Source organism: Scyliorhinus canicula, chromosome 21 (assembly GCF_902713615.1).
Source record: "Scyliorhinus canicula chromosome 21, sScyCan1.1, whole genome shotgun sequence".
Classification (NCBI taxonomy): domain Eukaryota; kingdom Metazoa; phylum Chordata; class Chondrichthyes; order Carcharhiniformes; family Scyliorhinidae; genus Scyliorhinus; species Scyliorhinus canicula.
Window position 1 is genome coordinate 63,013,302 of NC_052166.1, and position 18,448 is coordinate 63,031,749.

At 46.9% G+C, this 18,448-nt stretch overlaps 1 protein-coding gene across 4 annotated transcripts in view; it reads left to right on the top strand.

Moving 5' to 3' along the window:
- The window catches only part of gpsm1b (G protein signaling modulator 1b), a 283,643-nt gene that overhangs the window by 81,979 nt on the left and 183,216 nt on the right, over positions 1-18,448 (top strand). For all 4 annotated transcript variants that reach the window (XM_038782318.1, XM_038782320.1, XM_038782319.1 and 1 more), the window contains one exon: positions 15,707-15,928. In XM_038782318.1, the coding sequence (XP_038638246.1) occupies positions 15,707-15,928 (222 nt within the window). The remainder of the gene's footprint in view (positions 1-15,706; positions 15,929-18,448) is intronic.

Genomic DNA, 18,448 nt, shown 5'->3' on the forward strand with positions numbered 1-18,448 from the left:
TTAATAGAATTCCATTGATTTTCAATGTGTGGAAACAGGTTATAGATCACAGCTCATCAATGCCCATGTTTTTCACACCTTCTCTGCCCTTGGAGCATCTCACTCTGTCAACATGCCAACACAACATCAACATTTTAGTTGTTGTCTCACTGATCCCCGCTTCCTGTCTTTGTTGCCTTACTAGTCAAGTCGAATGAAAGGATTGCAATCAGTGCTAAGTGTATTTGCACTTCTGTAATGCTGGAAAGCTTGTTGTGTTGGTGACTGCCTCCCAGATTTGTAGCCTGATAAGTAAGACTCCTATCTTGAAAGCGAGCACTACCAGCATTGGTTTTGGTCAAAAGTAAGTATTTTTCTTCTGCGACGTGTCTGTGGTCTCTTCTAGCCTTCGAACGCTCCCAGAACTTTGCCTTCCTCCATCCCAGATTTTCATCGCTCCACCTTTGGCGACCATGTCCCACGCTCTCGGCTCTGGAATTTCCTTCTCAAATACACTCCTCCTCTTTAACTTTCTTTCCATCCATAGAATCCCTACAGTGCAGAAAGAGGCCATTCGGCCCATTGAGTCTGCACAACCATGTGAAAGAGCACTCCACCTAGGTCCATTCCTTGCCTTATCCCCGTTACCCTGCGCACTGATAACGGCCAACACATCAAAGCTGCACATCTTTGGACTGTGGGAAGAAAACAGAGCATCCGGAGGAAACCCATGCAGACAAGGGGAGAACGTGCAAATGCCACGCAGTCACCCAAGGCTGGAATCAAAGCTGGGTCCCTGTCGCTGTGAGGCATCAGTGCTAACCATTGTGCCATGGTGCAGCCTCCTCTCCTCCTTAGAACTCACCTCTTTGACTAAGTGTTTGGATACCTGTCCTAATGTCGTCTTGTGTCAAATTCTGTCTGATAATGTTCCCCTGAAACATCTCGGAATGTTTTATTGTGTGAAACGTGCTATATAAATGCAAGATACATTTTCAGGGCTCCCAGGAAATCGAGCGATGGGGGATCAGGCAGGAAAGTGGAGTTGAAGTTCAGCCATGATCCTATTTTGCACATTCCTAAGTAAAACATAAAATTAAATAAGATATATGGCACAAAAATAGGACATTTGACCCCACCAGTCTGTGCCGACACTTGTGAGACAAGTCTCACCTTGTCTTCCCTCATCCAAATCTATCCGCATAACCCTCCATCCCATTTCCACTCATGCTTGTTTAGCCTCCCTTTACATGTATCTATAACATTCGCTTCAGGTAGTGAGTTTCGCATTCCCACCGCCCTCTGGGTAAAGAGGTATCTTCTGTATTCCCTATTGGATTTCTTGCCGACTGTCTTATAACAATGGCTTCTTCTTATGATCTTCCCCACAAGTAGAAACATTCTCTCTATGTCCACTCTATCAAAATCCTTCATTAAATTTAAGATCTTTATTACTAGTCACCCCTCAACCTTTTTTTCTTCAAGAGAGAAGATCCTGTTTGTTGTCTCCTAATATATGTACCTGCACAGCCTTGCAAATCTTCTCTGTATCCTCTCCAGTGTCTCTATATCATTGTAATACAATAACCAGAAATGTATGCAGTACGAGGAGCTGTGGACTCTAGCCAAGGTTCGATACAGATTCAGCAAAATGACTAATCTACTTGTCAACTCAAATCTTCTAGAACTAAACTCTTAATGTTTAGTTGCTTTATTTTGGTCTTGCTAAACTGCGGGGCAACTTTTATTGATTGGTGTATTTTTTACGATGAGGTCCTGTACCCAACTTGGCTTACAGGAACTCCCATTTCTTCCGACTCCATAGAACCATAGAGTAGAATGGAACCATAGAATTGCTTCAGTGCAGAAGGAGGCCATTTGGCCCATCAAGTCTGCACCGACCCTCTGAAGAGCACCCTACCTAGGCCTCATCCCTGCAATGTCCCCTCAAATGTGCTGCCTCACATTTATCCCTGTTGAACCTCATTTGCCAACTATTTGTCTATTGTTATGGGCCAGGGTTTAAAGAACCCCAAAGTGTATCATGGAGTTCACCTGACCCACAACTTTTAATAGATCGTGGTATGGGAAGCACACGGCCCACTCTACAGGCGTGGCACAGCAGAAATGGAAAAGTATTTTTTAAAGGCAAAACAATGTTTATTTTATGAACTCCAGTTAACCTTTTTAAAACATACAGTGAACATCTTAGCAACCATCAATTCAGATACAACCCCCAAAGAATACAACACGAAGTAATGATTTAAGCTTTCCTTTTAACATCCATAAGACTTAAAACACCTTTTACCAGAAGCACATCAGGTTAAAGTCACTGCTATTATTAGTCTTAAATCACCAGGATCGATTTACAGTCTTTAGATTACAGAGAGAGACTCTAATGCACCTTCTGGCTGCGACTGCAGCTATCCAGTTCTGAAAATGAAACTAAAACACACCCTGCAGCAAACAGCCTAAAAGGAAAGTAAAAAGTTGACAGACAGCCCAGCTCCACCAACTCTTTGACATCACTACAGTAGTAAACACCCATTTCTTAAAGGTACTCTCACTACAGATATTTATATACATAGCCATTTATAAGCACCATTTCTTAAAGGTACTCTCACATGACACTATCCTCCGAGTTTATTAATGTCCGCCCTGTGATTTGTTGCAGCCGCCCTTGGTATTGTCTATCCTCGCCCCCTAATAACATCTGTAACTTGGGTTTTCGATTCCAAATCATTCATATGAATTGTAAGCATCTGTTGTTCCAGCTCTGATCCTCGGACAACATCACTGCCCACCCCCTGGCACAGTGAATAGCTAATCTTCCACTCCCTGTTTTTTGCCTTCAGGCCAGCTAGCCCGTCCCTTCTGTTGCTTGCTTCCCGACGCTGAGTGCTTTCACATTGTTTATTGTTGTGCATGGGAGACCATGTAAAAGATTTAGTATTGCTGGAAAAAGACACATTGTCTGAGCTTTTCATCTTACACTCATCAGGAAAATTCGCAAGAATACCAAATGTAAAGATAACAACAATATATACTTCATGGGAAGAGATGGAAGAGAATTATTGTTCCTTTAACATTTGGCATTATTGCCAATTACCCTGATGACTGCCAGACCAAAAGCTTCGACAACTGTCTTTTCTTCAGCAAAACCCATGTCACGTCAAAGGTATTTGGAACTTCAGCTAAATTACATTTATTGCATTGCTGTTGTCTACTGGCACCTCTTCAAAAAATCCCACAAGTTTGGCCAAGCAAGAAATTAACCTTTGAAATCTGTGCTGGCCATTCATTGTATTTTTTTATTTCCAGATGTTCTTCTATTTTCTTCTTTCATAGAAATTCCATAATTCCTAGGACGTGCTCTATCCTCCTTCAAATATAGTTAATGCAGCAGTTAACTGCCAGTATTCTAACAATGCTAATTTTTCCAATGAATTATTAAATATGTGAGGTAATGCCTTGCTGTCTCTTGCTGGATTATTTTAAAATGCACGGATGCATTCCACCCAGACCAGAGGTTTCATTCTCTTTGAGTTTGGTTAGTTTATTTAATACATCCACTTTTTTAATTTAAGTACACCGATCTCATTACTAATTTCTTTTTTTAAAAATAATTTTTATTGAAAAAGTTTGTATTTATACAACAACAATGAACCGTAATAAAATACCAACAATAATGATAGCAATCATAAACATTCGCCCATCCTCAATGAACAACAAAACATATTAACAGCAACTTAAATTAACACAATGTTAAGTTACATAACCATAGAAAATGGTTAGAACCCCCCCCCCCCCCCCCCCCCCCCCCCCCCCGCCACCCAGGTTGCTGCTGCTATTGACCAAGATACCTATCTTTGAGCCAGGAAGTCCAGAAAAGGCTGCCACCGTTTATAGAACCCTTGTATTGATCCTCTCTGGGCAAATTTGACCCTCTCCCCGCCATGTCACTGATCCAGGTCTCCACACTTGGGGGCCTCGCATCTTTCCACTGCATCAAGATCCTCCGCTGGGCTACTAGGGACGCAAAGACCAGGACACTGGCCTCTTTCGCCTCCTGCACTCCCGGCTCCACCGCAACTCCAAAAATCGCGAGTCCCCACCCTGGTTTGACCCTGGATCCAACCACCCTCGACACTCTCCACCCCCTTCCAGAATTCTTCCAGTGCCGGGCATGCCCAGAACATATGGGCATGGGTCGCTGGACTCCCCGAACACCTGGTGCACCTGTCCTCACCCCCAAAGAACCTACTCAACCTAGTCCCGGACATGTGGGCCCGGTGCAGCAGCTGAAATTGGATAAGACTAAGCCTCGCACATGAGGAGGAAGAGTTGACACTCTCCAAGGCATCCGCCGAAGTCCCGTCCTCTATCTGCTCTCCAAGTTCCCCCTCCCATTTAGCCTTCAGCTCCTCCACTGACGACTCCTCCACCTCCTGCATTACCGTGTAAATGTTAGACACCTTCCCCTCTCCGACCCACACCCCCGAAAGCACTCTGTCCATCTCCCCCCGCGAGGGCAGCAAAGGGAACTCCTCTACCTGTCGCCTAGCAAACACCTTTACCTGCAAATATCTGAACATGTTCCCTTGGGGGAGCCCAAATTTATCTTCCAGTTCTCCCAGGCCCGCAAACCTCCCGCCAATAAACAGAACCCTCAGTTTACTGATGCCCACCCTATGCCACCCCCTAAATCCCCCATCAGTGTTCCCCGGGATGAACTGATGATTTCCACCTAATTGAGCCTCCATCGAGCCCCCTGTTTCCCCCCTATGTCTCCACTATTGGCTGCCCAATAGTACCCCAAAAGGTTGGGCAGCTCCAGCCCGCCTCTATCCCTCCCTCGCTCCAGAAAAACCCTCTTCACTCTCGGAGTCCCATGTGCCCACACAAAGCTCAAAATACTGCTAGTCACCCTCCTAAAGAAGGCCCTGGGGATGAAGATGGGCAGGCACTGAAAGAGGAGCAAGAACCTCGGAAGCACTGTCATTTTGACGGACTGCACCCTCCCCGCCAATGACAATGGCAGCATGTCCCAACTCTTGAACTCCTCCTCCATCTGATCCACAAGCAAGGTGAAATTATGCTTGTGATGAGTCCCCCAGTCCCTGGCCAGGTACCTAAAACTCTCCCCTGGAGTGGTCCCCAGGGTGCACCACAAACACCTCACTCTTGCCTAGATTTAGTTTATAGCCTGAAAAGGTCCCAAACTCAGCTAGCAGCTCCATCACCCCCGGCATCCCTCCCACTGGGTCCACCACATACAGTAGCAGGTCATCGGCATACAACGACACCCTATGTTCCTCCCCACCTCACACCAAACCCCTCCACCTCCCTGAATCCCTCAACGCCATCACCAACGGCTCAATTGCCAATGCAAACAACAAGGGGGACAGGGGGCAACCCTGCCTGGTCCCTCGGTAAAGCCGGAAGTACTCCGACCTCCTCCCATTCGTGGCCACACACGCCATCGGGGCCTCATATAGCAGCCTCACCCATCTAATAAACACTTCACCAAATCCAAACCTCCCCAACACCTCCCATAAGTACCCCCACTCCACTCTATCGAAGGCCTTCTCCGCATCCAGCGCCACCATTATCTCAGCCTCCCCCTCAATCGCCGGCATCATGATGACATTCAACAACCTCCGCACATTCGTGTTCAGCTGCCTTCCCTTCACAAAACCTGTCTGGTCCTCGTGTACAACCCCTGGCATACAGTCCTCTATCCTGGTGGCCAGGATTTTTGCCAGCACCTTGGCATCCACATTGAGGAGAGATATGGGCCTGTATGAACCACACTGCTGGGGGTCCTTGTCCCTCTTTAAGATTAACGAAATCAGCGCCCGCGACATCGTCGGGGGCAAAGTCCCTCCTTCCCACGCCTCATTAAGTGTCCGCACCAGCAAGGGGCCCACTAGGTCCACAAACTTTTTATAAACCTCCACCGGGAACCCATCCGGCCCCGGCCCCGGCCCCTTCCCTGACTGCATCTGCCCGATCCCCTTAACTAGCTCCTCCAGCTCAATCGGCACCCCCAACCCCTCCACCTGCTCCCGCTTGCGGAGCTGATGAGCCAGCATCCTACTCGCCTTCTCACCATGTTCATACACTGCCCCTTGTGCCCGCCTCCACTGTGCCTCCGCCTTTCCAGTGGTCAGCAAATCAAATTCAGCCTGTAGGCTGCACCTCTCCCCCAACAGTTCCTCCTCTGGTGCCTCCGCGTACCTCCTATCTACCTCCAGCATCTTCCCCACCAGTCTATCCCTCTCGCTCCTCTCCCCGTGTGCCCGGATGGATATCAGCTCCCCACGAATCACTGTCTTCAGGGCTGCCCAGACCATCCCCACCTGGACCTCCCCCGTATCATTCACCTCGAGGTACCCCTCAATACTTGCCGGACCCTCCTACACACCTCCTCCTCCGCCAACAACCCCACATCCAACCGCCACAATGGGCGCTGGTCCCGCACCTCCCCCATCTCCAACTCCATCCAATGCGGAGCGTGGTCGGAGATTGCAATGGCCGAATATTCAGCCTCCTCCACTCTCGGAATCAGTCCCCTACTCACCACTAAGAAGTCTATCCGAAAATAAACCCTATGTACGTGGGAGAAGAAAGAGTACTCCCGTGCCCTCGGCCTCACAAACCTCCATGGATCCACCCCACCCGTCTGGTCCATAAACCCTCTCAGTACCTTGGCCGCCGCCGGCCTACTACCCGTCCTTGAACTGGACTGATCCAGTGAAGGATCCAACACCGTATTAAAGTCCCCCCCCCCCCCCCCCCAATCAGACCTCCCGCCTCCAGATCCGGGACCCGTCCCAGCATACGCCTCATAAAGCCCGCATCGTCCCAATTTGGGGCATACACACTAACAAGTACCACCTTCTCTCCCTATAGCCTGCCCCTAACCATAACATACCTACCCCCCCTTATCCGCCACCACCTCCGATGCCTCAAACGACAGATTTTTCCCCACCAGAATCGCCACTCCCCGGTTCTTCACATCCAACCCAGTGGAAATCCTGCCCCACCCACCCCTTCCTCAGACGGACCTGGTCCGCCACCTTCAGGTGGGTCTCCTGAAGCATTGCCACATCTGCCTTTAGCCCCCTCAGAGTACCCTCGACCGCTTCACCGGCCCATTTAATCCTCTCGCATTCCAGGTGATCAACCGGATCAGAGGGCGTCCCGCCCCCCCCCCCCCCCCCCCCCCCTCGTTGACTAGCCATAGCCCGTCGACTGCCCACCCCAGGCCATCACCTCCCCGCCCGACCCAGTCCCCACAGCGACAACACCTCACCTCTGTCCCCCTGGCCCACATCAGCTCCTTCCTGACCCTGCCAGCAGCAACCCGGTATTCCCCCCCCCCCCCCCCCCCCCCACCGGCTAGGAACCCCCCTAGCCACGAACCGTCCTCCATTGTACTTCCGTGGGTCAGCTAACTTCTGTTCACCCCGGAAACTCCCGCCAAAAACCCGACCCCTCCCAAAGTGGGATCATCCCCCAATCTATCCCTCCTCCAGGCACCGCTCCAGCGCGGGGAAGAACCAGTTAAGGCCCCTCCCCCCGTCATCGTCTCCACCCCCAGCCCCGCAACGCGGGAAACCAGAGGAAAGCCCGCGCTTTCGCACTGCCCCACCACACCCTTCTGACGCAGCTCCCAAATACTAGCCCCACTCCATACCCCCAACCCGATATAGAATACAACAAACCCCCCCACCCCCGCAAGATACAAAACTCAAACAATGCCCCCCAACAAAAAACAGAACAACACCGCAATAAATAACCATATCAAAATTACAAAAATACAGAAAAAGAGAACACGGCAACAGCAGAAACCAGCAATAAAGCATTACAACCGACCCCGCAACCCCCAACCCCTAGTTCGAGTCCAGTTTCTCCATCCGCACGAAGGCCTACGCCTCCTCCGGGGAATCAAAATAATAATGCCGGTCCAAATAAGTTACCCACAGGCGCGCAGGCTGCAACATTCCAAACTTTATCATCTTCTTGTAGAGCACCTCTTTCGTCCGATTAAACCCGGACCGCCGCTTAGCCACCTCCGCACTCCAATCCTAGTAGATCCGTACTACCCCATTCTCCCAATTGCTGCTCTTCACCTTCTTGGCCCAGCGCAGCACACACTCCCGATCACTGAACCGGTGGAACCTCACCAGCACCGCACACTGGGGTTCGTTCTCCTTAGGCCTCCTGGCCAGTACTCTGTGGGCTCCCTCCAGCTCCAGGGGCAGATGGAAAGATCCTGCCCCCACTAGCGAGTTCAACATCGTGGCCACGTAGGTTGTCAGACCCGACCCCTCCACCCCCTCCGCAAGATCCTCAGATTTTTCCGCCTCATGCGGTGATCAAGCTCCTCGAAGCGGTCTTGCCACTTCTTGTGGAGTGCCTCCTGCCCCTCCACCTTACTCACGAGGACCACGGCCTCCTCCTCTCGTTCAGTGGCCTGCTCCTGCAACGCCTGGATGGCGGCACCCTGGGTCGTCTGAATCTCAGAGCTTTTTATTCGTTTCCTGCAGAGAGCTCAGTACCTCAGCCTTGAAGTCTGCAAAACAGCGCAGGAGAGCAGCTTGCTGCTGCTGGGCCCACAGCTTCCAATCCTCTGGTGCTCTGCCGGCCGCCATCTTGGAATCCTTCCCCCGTTTTTTCCCCCTTTCCACTCCGAGTTCGAGTCATGAAATGCGGAGAAAGTCGATCAGCACACCTTCTCCCACCGGGAGACGTCGAAAAAATTCCGTTTTGGGCTCTAAAAAGAGCCGAAAAGTCCGTTTGAATCGGGAGCTCATTACTAATTTCAACGTCCAATGTCGCAGCTGTATTCCCAGTAAAGCCCAAAGTGAAATAATTAATGGGTATCACGGTGGCACTGTGGTTAGCACTGTGCGCCTCACAGCACCAGGGGCGCGGGTTCATTCATGGCCTTGTGTGGAGTTTGCACATTCTCCCCATGTCTGCATGGGTTTCCTCTGGGTGTTCTGATTTTCTCCCACTGTCCAAAGATGTGCAGGTAGGTGGATTGGCCGTGCTACAAATTGTCCCTTTGTGTCCAAAGGTGTGCAGGTTATGTGGGGTTATGGGTTAGGGTGGGGAAGAGCAGGTCAGTTCAGACTCGATGGGCCGAATGGCTTCCATTAGGACCATAGAGATTCAATGATTTCTTCTCTTTCTACGCCAATACCTGTGTTATTATCCTGTCTAACACCATTCCCCGTCCCAGCTTTTTTTTATCGATGTGCCAGAGAATTAAGATTCAAGGCACATGCCCTGAAGTCTTTCCTTGAAATTCAATTTCTCTTGTGTCAGAAAATGATGCTTATCTCTCGGTGACTGACTGGGCCAAATGAATGAAGGTGGTTCAGACAGAGGAGGCTACGTCAAACAAAGCTGATCGTTGTCCAAACATCCCAACTTGCGTCATTGTTCCTGTTGATTGTCCCTGGCAATGAATGCTCTTTCTGAATTGTTATATTTCTCCAATATTATGCTGCTGGGCTCTTCAGACCGTTGCGTTTTGTGAGGCCATGTGATGAGGGATAATAGATGTTTGTGACGCATGAAAATCAAATCAAAGTGAAAATGCAGCTTGGAATTTAGTGTTATTTAAATTCACATCAAGCAACTTTAAGAGTTAAATATCGGAATGAAGGAGAGGGAAAAGACTCCAAGATATAGCTCGATTGAATTGTGGACCTTGCCCCACGTTATTTCTGACAAAGGTATGTCGGACAGTTCACTATCTCCTGCATATATATTCCGTAATTAAAAATAGAGGGTGCAGGGCAGCACAGTGGGTTAGCACGACGGCCTCACGGGTTCGATCCTGGCTCTGGGTCACTGTCCGTGTGGAGTTTGCACATTCTCCCTGTTTGCGTGGGTTTCGCCCCCACAACCCAAAAGATGTGCAGGGTAGGTGGATTGGCCACGCTAAATTCCCCTTAATTTGGGAAAAAATGGAATTTGGTACTCTGAATTTAAAGAAAAAATAGAGGGTGAGCAGAGGCTACGGTTGGAAATTTTATTTCTCATTGCAGTGGGCAAGGTCTGTTTCACTGCTGTTCAAGTCCGCAGCAACATCACAGATTGAAAAGGAAGCATTGCTGCAATGTCTCCATTTATGTGAATCTGGCGAAGATGAATGTTGCCCGACTCGTTCATCACTTGATTCTTAAACCGGCCCAGAATATTTCTGTAAAACCTTGCATCTTGGGTCTCTTTTCTTAAAAAAAACTAAACTCCAATGGATTTACAGGTACGTGTACACTTTGGTAACCAACACACTGCATCTGCAGGGTTGCTATGGAAACACATGATGGTTATGTGGTATGTTTGCGTGACGTTTGGAGTAAGCCTCGGGGTTTTATTTCGAGAGGTTTTCACCAGTGCTAGCTACAAAGGGAAAGAAACGCAATACTGGACCTGCAAGTCCCGACTGTGAAATTAGTCGGGATTCTGTGAGTACCCAAACCACTTTTCATACTTATCGTACCGATTATGGTGTCACTCGGAACCGCTCTGGTGATCTGTTTTCAAGGAAAAATATAGAGAGCAATTTGTGTATATTAAACAAGATTGCATCTATTTGGCCAGAGAACACAGGGTTTTATTTTCGGGCTCTCATCTAGTCAACTCCATTAAATACTGTCTCAGTCTTGAATTGTAGATTCACGATCTGATGGACACTTTTTTTTTTTGGTTTGCTAATTATTTCCAACCCCTTTCTGTCCTTTAGACATTTTGAAAATGCCACGCTGATTGCGTTTACCTTTTGTCATTTTTAACTTGACTTGAGGCTGCCTTTGTCTACTGTGCTGTGTTTCTTCTCTCTTTTCATTTTTTAACTCGTAGTTTGACGGCGTCCTGTTTAATTGACTGTTACACTCTTGCGTCAATTGCAACTTTACTCCGATTTAGCTTTTTACGGAAGGCACAGGTTTGGAGCTATGAGGAGCAGGTTGTCCCTCAGGCAAGCAACACGTTACGTTCTCCATTTGTTGGGGAGGAGGGGGAGAACATTACATCTCAGCCCAATTCATCCGACATTGGACTTAACGGAGTTGAGAACGCAGGGACGTAACCGTAGAGCGAGGCTATTCGGGGTGGGTGGAGGGGGGAGGGGGGGGGGTGATGCCAGGGTGATGCCCCCCCCCCCCCCTTCCCACCACCACCAAATGCTATTGAAGGGGGAGAGTTATTGGGGGATTGAAAACTGAAATCAGATTTTTGTTGGGTTGGGGTATTTAAGACTCGGGAAACCAAGACTGATGCTCGGCATTAAGTTGCATATCAACAGTAATCTAATCGAATGGCAAAGGAGACTCTAAACACTGATTGACCTCCTCCTGTACTTCAATAAGTACTTGGACTTTAGTATCCCCTTTAAAATTAGTATTTAATCGTGTGAAGGCTTTAGGCTGGGCCTGCAGCCTAATTCAGCAGCTTTGGTTAAGGCCCCTAACCGGCCCAGAAACTGGTGCCACATTTGTTCCAGGCTTCCTAAACTGTAGTAATAACTGAAGCAGCCAGGAAACCAATACTTCCCAGCACTCGCGTGTTGGGAATGTACAGAGTCACCGAGGTAAGGACTGGAGACTAATTTGTGGTTGTTTTCTATCTTTCTCTCCCTCTCTCTGCTTTTTGACACATTTTGGAGAGAGAGGCATGGCTTGTGGCGTTGTTGGGCACTTTGTTGGCTGGCCAGCCTCGGTGGGGGTGGGGATCGAGTAATTTAGTGAGGGTGGGTGGGGCTGGCTCGAGTTCGATGGGCTTCAGTTTGAACCCATCCTGCAGGTTGATGGTTGCTTTTGATGGCACTTTGGGCGACCAGGCGGCATCTCATTTCCCATGGATATATTCACTTCCACGCTGCCTTTAGCTTGCATGACAGATCTAATGGAGACTGCCAATCAATCATTTATTCCCTCAGAGAAATGAAAGTTCATTGCAGTCATAAGCTCTGCACTCGTGCACCACAATGTTCCTCTGGGTCACGTCTGTTTTAGGGCGTGAACTCTATCATTCTGTGTGATTGCACTAGTGCAATGAGGACTGAAACCAGTGGAGTGCATTCAGCTATAACTGAGAACAAGTAACCTTACGTCAGTGGAAATGGGATTTTTGTATTCCAGTGAACTTTGTTAATCTGAGATAGTGACACGTGGAAAGCTGTGTGTTACTTTACTTTAATGTTGGTTAACTTGTGCCAATTGTATTAGAAAGTAGAACTTCGAACACTCATGTCCCTTTATCATGGTGCGTTATGACTATTGCAGCTGACTTTCTGCAGTTCAATAACTATTGTAAAACGTCCTGGGACTTTGTATGGAGTTTCATGTGACTTTGGCCAGCTGGTATGGAGGCATGAGTGTGTATCTGTGTGTGGGAGAGTGCATTTTGTGTCTGATATGAGCACTCGTAATATTCAATAAATATTAATAAAGTCAGGAGGACCTTCACTTGGGCTCTGCTCTTGGGGCTGGTGAGGCACAACATTCACAGATGCAGAGTGGAGCAGGTGGTCTTTTGCTGCCTGTCACTTTGGGATGTTCTTGACCAGGAAAGGATCTGGCTTCTCCAAAATATGGACCATCGACCTTGGTTTGAAGAGTAATCGCAGTGAAAAGACCATAATATGCTAACATTCTGATGGAAATAACTTGAGAGAAATTATGGTGGAATCCAGAACTCTGGGCCATAAATACACGATGTTATTCAGTAAATCGGGAAGGAATTCTGGAGAAACTTCTTTATCCAGATTGCTCAGAATGTGGGATTTAGGGCAGCATGATGGCGCAGTGGTTAGCACTGCTGCCTCACGTCGCCGAGGTCCCAGGTTCAATCCCGGCTCTGGGTCACTGTCCATGTGGAGTTTGCACATTCTCCCCGTGTTTGCGTGGGTTTCACCCCCACAACCCAAAAAGACATGCAGGGTAGGTGAATTGGCCATGCTAAATTGCTCCTTAATTGGAAAAAATGAATTGGGTACTCTAAATTTACAAAAAAGAATGTGGGTTTATCACAACGTGAGGTATGTAACAGAAGGGGAAACTGGTAAGTGCTTGAGCGAGAAAGAAACACAATGATATTGATAGGGTTAGCTGGAGAGGTGGGACAAGGCTTGATGGGAGTGTCAATGCTAGCATGGTTCACTTCAGCTGCCTGACCTGTCTATGTGCTTTAAATTCTCCATAATACAAGGTGCATCAATAATTAATCATTTTAGCATCCATCTGGTTCTATTGATGGCTGCTTCTAGAATTAATCACGTGCAAATCAGGATTTCACAAACTTTTCCAGACACGGGACCCTTTTGATCTCCCACGAGTACTGACCAAACACCCTGAGAAACATTTTGTTTCAATGTTGAAGAACCAAACCGCAAAACATTGTTTTCATGCAGGTACAAACTACAAAAACAAATCGTTAAAAGACATTTCTATTTCTTTTATGTATACATTTATTAAATTTAAAAGTTCTCTTCAAGAAATACTTGCGTCTTATCTTTTCGTCATTTCAATGAGGGGAGCAATGCTGCTGCATTTGCTTGAGTGCTTATATCATACACAGACAACTCTCGCTCGCTCGTGCGCTCTCTCTCTCACACACACACACACACACACACACACACACACACACACACACACACCAACGTCCAATCAGAGGTCAACTTCTCAGTGCATTGGCTAACGATTGCACCTATTAGTAGCCAGTAATCTAAAGTGCAGAATCTGCACTCTAAAAGCTAGACTCGAGAACTGAAGGTAATTAAGTTTGATTACGAAGATAAAGGAAATTAAATGGGAAACTGTATGTCGGAATATAATTAAACCTATGCAAGGGTCCTATTTCAGACCTCAGGCACAGCAGAAATAGGTGTTTGATTTCCACCAAGCAGCTTGTCTTGAAAAGCCAGTTATTGGTTTTACCTATGAAGCAAACCCCAAGGAGACATAACTGCCTGGTGTGGTAACTGTTACTGGATCTGTAAATAGTTTTTAAAATCTATAAGCATTTGTGGAATGTTCGGGGTGAATTAGCTCTGAGGGTAGTAAAATAAAGGTGGTTTGGAACTGGGTATAGTTAGTGACACTGCATCTAGCCATTGTCTCAGTTACTTTTGCTGAATTTTATTGCTGTCTTTGTTATTGCTTTATAAACATTTATTTTAGTTAAAATCATCACAAAACATCTGGGATGACATTTACTTATTTTCAAACCTTTCCTCACATTATAACCGAATTGCAATATTATAGTTGAGGGCAGTTACAGGTTTCCGTTCTGGAATTTGGGATAACTCCGCATTTGCCATCAGCCGTAATCTTAACAATACCATTTGCCGCCTTAATTGCTTGCTGCACCTGCATATTAGCTTTCAGTGGCGTACTGGTTTGATTTTCAACCTATACCCACGGTGGCGCAGTGGTTACCACTGCTGCCTCATGGCGCTGAGGATCCGGGTTCGATCCCGGCCACGGGTCACTGTCCGTGTGGCGTTTGCACATTCTCTCCGTGTCTGTGTGGGTCTCACCCCCACAACCTAAACATGTGCAGGGCAGGTGGGTAAACCATGCTGAATTGCCCATTAATTGGAAAAAATGATTTGGATACTCTAAATTTAAGAAAAAATCCTATACCCACACACTTGCATTTGTTAAAAGAAAATTACTGCAGATGCTGGAATCTGAAACGAAAGAGAACATACTAGGAAATCTCAGCATTTTCTGGCAGCATCTGTAGGGAGAGAAAAGAGCTAAGGTTTCGAGTCCAATGACTCTTTGTCAAAGCATTTATACTTGCATTTGTCTACTGGCATTGAACAGCAATGAAAAGCACAAATGATTCTTCTACCCTGACGCTCCCACTCCCTCACACGTATGCGCAGCCAGCCTCCATTAGCTCTTTAATTGAAGGGTTTTGAGGTCAGCTGAGATTTATCGTGTGTGAAGTTCATTCAGCGTTCTGAACTCTGGATGCAAGTCCAGTAGGTTAGGCTGTTAATGTGAAACTAAAAGCTGGCAAAGTGGTTATGGTGTTGCTGCAGGTGGCAACGACGAGAGCTATCCAGAGCTTGGGGGTTTAAAAACGTGACAGTCACGATAAAGATTTTGACTGAAGTCACTGATATAAAGTTGAGATAAAAATATATCTGTACATTTCCCCTTGATACAGCTCTAGAATCCTGGGCGTTTGGGCACCTATTCTACCATTTCCTTCTACGGCTCTGTGCCAATCATTGTTCGATACTCCTGTGAAGCACCTTGCTAGAAGGTGCTATTTCAATGCACGTTCTTGTTACTGTACAAAATTGTGATAATAGCATACGGGCAGCAGAATTTTGGATGAGTTCATGTTTAGGGAGCGTGGAAAATGGGCGGCCAGCCAGGTGAGTGTCTGAATAGTCTAGTCCAGAGTTAACAAAGGCATGCGTGCGGGTCTCAGCAGCAGCCTGTTACGGGGGATGTCACCGAGGTGAAAGTAGATAACCTTAATTAATGATGGAGCAGATATGTGGTCAGGAGTTCATCTTGGAGGCAAAGTGGACACCAAGATTGCAAAGTCCACAGTCTGGCTCCACTGTGGGCAATTGCCAAGCAGAGGGTCGGAGTCACTTTTAACACTGTAACCAACTTAATAAAAATTCATGTGCAAAGAATGTGTTTGTAACACACACTTGTGTCTTTTTTATAATGATTAGAATGGAGGCATCGTGCCTCGAGCTCGCCCTCGAAGGGGAACGACTGTGCAAAGCTGGAGATTTCAAGGCTGGCGTGGCATTCTTCGAAGCGGCTGTGCAGGTTGGGACCGAGGACTTGAAGACATTGAGCGCCATCTACAGTCAGCTGGGCAATGCCTACTTTTACCTGAAGGAGTATTCCAAAGCTCTGGAATACCACAGGCATGACCTAACCCTGGCCAGGTGAGCTCAGTGCAAACTAAAACTCAAAAACCTAAGAAATATTTGGAACCTGATTGGCAGAGATCTCATTCGCGAGGATGTGTGGTCTTCTGAAGTTACTGTTAAGGTGCGGTGTTGTTAAAGCACCCTGAGTATTTCTCAGCTTATCTAACGCACCGCTGTTCCAACTGTACAAGACATTGGTGAGACCTCACCTGGAGTGCTGTGTGCAGTTTTGGTCCCCTTATTTGAGGAGTAATGTAGTTGCATTAGGGGCAGTTCAGAGGACGTTCACTAGATTTATTCCAGAGCTGAGGGGTTTGTCTCCTGAAGAGAAATTGAGCAGTTTTGGCCGATACTCTCTCGAGTTTAGAAGAATGAGAAGAGAACTAATTGAGGTGTTTACGACGATAAAAGGTATTGACAAAGTGGCCGTGGAGCGGATGCTTCTTCTGGTGGGGCAATCTAGAATGATGGATCGTGGGTTTCAGGATAAAGGGTGGCAGGTTTGAAACTCAAAGGGCCATGAATCCGGAATTCACTACTGCAGAGTGCGGTGGATTCCGGGACATTGAGTAAATTAGTAATAATAATAATAATCGCTTATTGTCACAAGTAGGCTTCAATGAAGTTACTGTGAAAAGCCCCTAGTTGTCACAGACTGGCGCCTGTTCGGGGAGGCTGGTACGGGAATTTAAGGAGGAGTTAGACAGGTTTTTAATGAGTAATGGGTTGAAGGGCTTTGGGAAGCAGTCGGTGAAGTGTAGTTGAGGCCGAGATAAGATCAGCCTCGATCGTATTGAATGGTCGAGCGGGCCCGAGGAGTTGAATTGCCTACTCCTGCACCTAGTTCTTGTATTTTTATGTTCTATGCCACGAACAGACAGGTTTTGCAATGGTGCAGTAACAGAATAATAGAAAACCTATTTTGCAGATTTGTATGTGTTTTTCCTGTTGGAAAAATTATATTGCATTGACATAAGTGTACCTGAGCTTGGAGCACACATAATCCACTGGGTACAGAGTTCAGTAATTACACTGAAACAGATGCACTTAAAGAAAGGGCACTTATTGAGAGACTTTTTTTTGTTTTTTTTTTAAACTTAGAATACCCAATTAATTTTTTCCAATTAAGGGCAATTTAGCATGGCCAACCTACCCTGCACCTTATTGAGAGACTTTAATAACTTGTGATAAAATGCACAAGGCACTCTGCAAGCACAGGCACGTGCAATTCCTGAACTGTGGCAGCAGTTGTTGTTGCACTCAGTACCTTTTACAAGTTAAAGCACAGGACTAGCCTGTGGCTCAGTTGCTGCCTCTGGCACTGCAAGGTAATAATGGGTTTGGTGGAATGGGCAGCCCGAGCAAAACGAGCAGCAGAGAGACTACACTATATCTCTGGGATTGAACACTGCCATGGTTGGAGTTCCACTGGGGGAGCAGGCAAGCTGGTGAAATGGGTGACCATGTGGCAGATGGAGTTCGACACAGGAAAGCGTGAGATGGTACATTTTGGTAGGGAGACTGATAAGAGAGACAATGCAAGCCAAATGGCGTAAAGTGGTACTTGTGCACAAACCTTTTGAAGGTGGCATTTCAGTTTAACAAAGCACTTAAAAAAAAATAAAGCATCAGGTGTCCTTTCTATTTTCCAATTCGTTGCTGGGAGGTGAGCAACGTTGGCCAGGCCAGCATTTATTGCCCATCTCTAATTGCCCTTGGGAAGGACTTTATAAAGAGAGCCATTGAGTTTAGAAGCCAGGAAATTAGGATCGGCCCTACATAAAATACCAGCTCAATCCCAATTCCAATCCCAATTCTGTGTGCCGCCACATTTTAGGAAGGACGGAAGGTTTTAGAGAGGGTACAGAAGAGATTTACAAGAATGGTTCCTGGGGCGATGATTATATTTGCCTAAATAAGCTGGAGAAGCTGGGATTGTTCTGAGTAAAGGAGGCCAAGAGGTGATTTGATAGAGGTGTTCCAAAAAGAAAGAAAGAGTAAATGAAGACTAATTGTTTCCAGGGGCTGAAGGGTAGATAACCAGAGGGTACAGGCTTAAGATGATTGACAAAAGAACCAGAGGGGACTTGGGGAAAACATATTTGCGGAATACATGGTTAGGATTTGGAATGTGCTATTTGATAGGATGGTGGAAACCTTCTCAATAATTGCCTTCAAAAAGAATTGGCTAAGTACTTTTAAAAAAAATAAACATGCTATTGAGGTATTTATGGTTTAATAACAACAACAGAAGAAACAATGTACATACAAATATAAACATAGTGCAAAAGCCTGCTTCCTCCCACACAGGTCCCACCTTTATTAACCCCCTACTCTAAGCTAAACTAACTCTTTCCCCCCCCCCCCCCCCCCCCTTTTACTGCTGGCGATTAATTTTCCGCAAAGAAGTCGACGAACGGCTTCCACCTCTGGGTGAACCCTAACATTGACCCTCTCAGGGCGAACTTGATTTTCTCCAAACAGAGAAAGCTCGCCATGTCCAATAGCCAGGTCTCCTACCTTGGTGGTAGGAGC